Consider the following 5,000-nt stretch of genomic DNA (forward strand, 5'->3'; position numbering starts at 1 on the left):
GTCTAAATTGCTGCGCGGGCTTTGTGGCAAGTCATCCGCTTTTACAATTGAAGGAAGTAATTTGTTAACTGCCAAGGTGGTTATATAATCAGGTGAACATTGTCCTTTTGAAATGTTAAAATTAGGGCACTGTTTAATTAAGGAAGATTAAATGATTTTCCTTTTATAACTACATTTTGATTTGAAAATGATTTTTGCCTCGTCCCAATTTATGCGGTGGTTATTGTTAGCGACGTGTTGAAATACCGCGGAGTTCTGTTGTGCGTATTTTACTTAATTTTTATGTTCTTTTTTTCTTGTTTTCAATTCTCTACCCGTTTGTCCCCAATACACTTCATCACATCCTGAACAGGGTAATTTGTAAACTCCGAAGTTTATGTCTTTGTTGTTCTGTGGTGAACGTTGACTACTTTTCTGAATAAATTATTGGGGTAACTATAAATAATTTTTACGTTATCTTTTGGTAGCATTTGGGAGAAATTATTGATAGATTTGTTATAAGGAAGTTTTAGGCAATTTTTGTTCCATTTATGATGCTGAGATGGGTGGGAAGTAGATTTGTAGTAATTGGTTTTGGCCTTACTTAAGGCTTTGTAAACCAGTCTGGGTACCTTAATCTTCTTAACTGATTTCATATGGTTGAAATTTCTGAATCCAAATAAGATGGGCTGCATAGTCTTAGTGCCCTTAGAAAAAGACCCGAAGCAACACTATATTTGATATTATCAGGATGGTAACTATAGAAGTGTACATAGCTCACTATTATGAGCATGTAACGAATGCAATGACTTGAAAATTCTTGAAAAAAGTTATATTCTATCAATAATAAGATTTTTGGCTAATGAATTATTGGACAGAATGATATAGAGAAAATCAAGAATTGCGCAAAGTACTTCATTCTCTATCATTTCGACGGTCCTCTTCTGTCGAAACGTTAGAGAATAAAATCCTTTTTTGCGGCATCATGTATGTTTTCTACATCACTCTCTCTAACTATTTGTTTTTTTTTCTCACATCATTATTCATTATTTTTTCGCTTATCTTGTTTCTATTAAGTTCAAATCAATTCACACCATAAACATGTGTATATTGCTTTCCTTTCCTTAACCCATTAAACTCTGATGACAAAGCGAGGACTGACGTCATATTTTTCTGGTGTTTGATCAAACATTTTGGTGTTTTATGATTTTTCGTTTTATTTGACCAAATGACAAGGAATCTTGTCATCGGAGTTTAATGGGTTAATACACAGGCATATCGGCTGGACAATTTTTAGAAAATTCTCACTTCTCTTGAGATTTCTAACCTGATGAAGATGTCTAAATGATGGTACATCAAACTCAACTACTAATTCCTTACTAGTCAATCACATTCTCGATTGCAATAGTTTAGGAGCATCAAGAGCATTCACATAATTTCTTTCCAACCAAATCTTATTCCTATGATCCCTCTAAAAGGGTCTGGCTGTATCTAACCCGTTTCCATGCCCTTAGACCAGTGGTTCTTAACCTGTGGGGAATTCCCCACTGGTGGGGAATGGCGGAGTTGCCAAGTGGGGAATGACCGGTCGGACAGAAGAACCACTGTCTTTTTTTTTTTTTTTTTTTAATCGATGTGCTTTTGTTTCTTTTTGTTTGTTTCTGGTGTTAGAAATGTCAACACTGCATGGGTTAAAATCGAATTTGTCAAAGACCGATGCTGTGGTAGGAAATGGAGAGTTGGCTCACTAAAAAGTGGGGAATTGGAGAAAAATGGTTAAGAACCCCTGCCTTAGACTCATTACAGATGTATTTTTGCCTCTCACATTATGCATTTCTATCTCCAGTTGATTTCCCTGACACTCTTGAATACCCCTTCATGTTCATGGCTCCTCATAGAAGTTCCTCAATTTCTCGAATCTCCTAGAAATTCCCGAAGATCTCTGGACGGTATTGTTTTTGCACCGGACATCCTTGGTGATTCGGATGATCTCAGATGTACATGGTGTCAAGCTAACACCTTAATATGCTTCTGGTAACCCTGGATGCTCCTGGCACCTTTATCAGTTCTTGTGATGGCATCTGTTGATAACTGACCTCAGATAACTATTGAATAACCAGATTCTTGGTATCTTATCAGAAATACCCCTGTCTCTGTAACTCATGCCCCCATATAAAAATAAATAGTGGGTGGACAAGGTGCAGGGATGACCCGTCATCCAGGAGGTGCTAAGATAAGAGGGAGGGTGGAGGGGTGTGGAGTGTATTCAGGGATGGAATGGGTGGGAATGATTTTATGCCTTTTCCTTTTTGGCTACCTCCCTTGTAAGGGGGAAAAAGCCTTGGTATATGTATGTATGTATGTAATTAATTAAAATCAAAATCACGTGACCCATGAACACATTATAATACTGGCTTATTATGAATCACTTCCCCTTCTGTACATCACAATCTTTTGCAGGGCTGGCTGCGACCTGGAGGAAAGATGTTCGTGGCTGACTACTGCCGTATAAACAAAGAGAATCCATCCAAAGAGCTGGAAGATCTCATCAAAATCCGCAGTGAGAAATGCATCACTATATTCTTAATGGTGGCGCCCATTTCTAGTTTATTCACTTTCTAAATTTATTCAAAAAAATGATTTTCAATATTCCCATGATTAATAATGATAAAACATTAAATCGATTCCTTTTGTTCATTAAGATATCGATAACACCACCATATCTGCAACATTACTTCTTTCGTTTATTCATCTCTGCCGAAACACAATTCCCTCCCTTTATATGACCAGTATCATTTGTACCACGAATCTCCGTACTATACTCCTTACAAATACATAGAGTTTTCCTAATTAATACAACTGGATGATTATTTGCTTTAGTCTAGACAGACAGTGTCGGCAGTAACTAGAAAGCCAACACGTATCCCTCGTCATCAAATGTAACGCGTTTTTTTTTTTACATAACTTTCTTAAACTTATCCTCCCCTTTCCTGTCCTTCCTCTTCTTTATCGGCATTAAATGATTCAGCCATATAACTATCGTTTCCACTAGGATTTATTACCAAATAAGGTTCATTGGTATGAGAATCCCAGAGGAGCTTGTTGTCTAAATCGGTTTTCTTAAATAGGATGGAGCTTGCATACGCTGGCAGATTACGAGGAAGGACTACGAAAAGTTGGTTTCAAGAACGTGAAGGCCCAGGACATATCCGTCGAATTCCTCCAACTTGTAACTGAACAACTGAAAAACTTAATGTCCATGAGAGAATGCTTTATCCAGGTAAGGGTCTTCTGTTCTAGCTTTTCCATTTGAATTGTCAAATAGAAAGTGTCCTCGTTGCTCGGAGGATCGGATGGGATTTCAGAGATATGACGGTTACTTTGGGGTTGGACGGAACCACTCCGCCGAAATAATTCTTGCAACACTTTAAGGGCTAACAAGAAAAAAAAAGAAAAAAAAGAAAAAAAAGAAAAAAAAAAAAAATCCACTATCCATGGAAATTAACAAAGTCCAAATGACAATGGAGTTGGATGCCCTCGTGGATATTTGCAAGCGTCTGGAGGTAATTTGGAGGCAAAAGAATGCTGAGTTTTGTGATGCGCGTATGAACACTTATACACATACACACACACACACACACACACACACACACACACACACACACACACACACACACACACACACACACACACACACACACACACACACACACACCACACACACAAACACACACACACACACACACACACACACACACACACACACACACACACACACACACACACACACACACACACACACACACAAACACACACACACACACACACACACACACACACACACACACACACACACACACACACACACACACACATACACACACACACACACACACACACACACACACACAAACACACACACACACACACACACACACACACACACACACACACACACACACACACACACACACACACACACACACAAACACACACACACACACACACACACACACACACACCACACACACACACACACACACACACACACACACACACACACACACACACACACACACACACACACACACACACACACACACACACACACACACACACACACACACACACAGTTGGTAGAGCACTGAACTGCCACGATAGTGGCCTGGAGTTCGTGGTTCGAATCCTGCCCAGGGCCGAAATTATTTCGGTACCGCTGCGCTTCGGGTCGTTACTCTGACTCTCGTGGGCGGGGAGTTGGGGGTGTATGTGTGTGCAAGGTCATAGCATTACCCATAGATCGGACCTACGAGCTCTGAGCTCTCTTCCAGGAGGGAAATAGCTGTTGATCACGAGTCCAACACGTGATCCAAAGACCAAGTGAATACACACACACACACACACACACACACACACACACACACACACATACACACACACACACACACACACACACACACACACACACACACACACACACACACACAAAATATATATATATATATATATATATATATATATATATATATATATATATATATATATATATATTTACACGTACACACACACTCAAAGAGAGAGAGAAAGAGAAAGTAGGAGTGTATGTTTGAAGGAAAACCGCAAACAGCTAGTTGGAAAATAGTGTGGAATAAAATAGAAAACATTTCAACTGCTGTTGCTAATCTCCAAGGTAAATGAAACTCAAACTGTTTTAATCTATAGCGACCGAAGATGGAATTGATAAATTGGTTGTTTGCAATAGACGTGAACAAGACGGTGATTATGGGGGGGGGGGGTTATGTATACAAAGGGGGGGATAGATAGTTTGAAGCTGGGTGTAAGGAGGAGGGATGGAGGTGTTAGTAGAAGACGACAGTATAGAAAATGAAGGAAGTTAAGTGGAACAGAGTGGGGCAGACCCACTTGCATGGTTTCTAGACAATTGGTTAGAAGGACGTATTGAGATTGACCAAGGGGTGCGTTCAGATTTTTTTTTTTCTGATAGCGCTAAGTAATTTAGA

At 39.4% G+C, this 5,000-nt stretch overlaps 1 protein-coding gene across 3 annotated transcripts in view; it reads left to right on the forward strand.

The window, feature by feature from the left end:
• LOC143019748 (uncharacterized) overlaps window positions 1–5,000 on the forward strand; it is a 51,099-nt gene that overhangs the window by 40,773 nt on the left and 5,326 nt on the right. For all 3 annotated transcript variants that reach the window (XM_076175721.1, XM_076175723.1, XM_076175720.1), the window contains exons 6-7: window positions 2,440–2,539; window positions 3,108–3,259. In XM_076175721.1, coding sequence (XP_076031836.1) covers window positions 2,440–2,539; window positions 3,108–3,259 — 252 coding nt within the window. The remainder of the gene's footprint in view (window positions 1–2,439; window positions 2,540–3,107; window positions 3,260–5,000) is intronic.

Source organism: Oratosquilla oratoria, chromosome 38 (genome assembly GCF_046742065.1).
Source record: "Oratosquilla oratoria isolate Oo_2021 chromosome 38, ASM4674206v1, whole genome shotgun sequence".
Classification (NCBI taxonomy): domain Eukaryota; kingdom Metazoa; phylum Arthropoda; class Malacostraca; order Stomatopoda; family Squillidae; genus Oratosquilla; species Oratosquilla oratoria.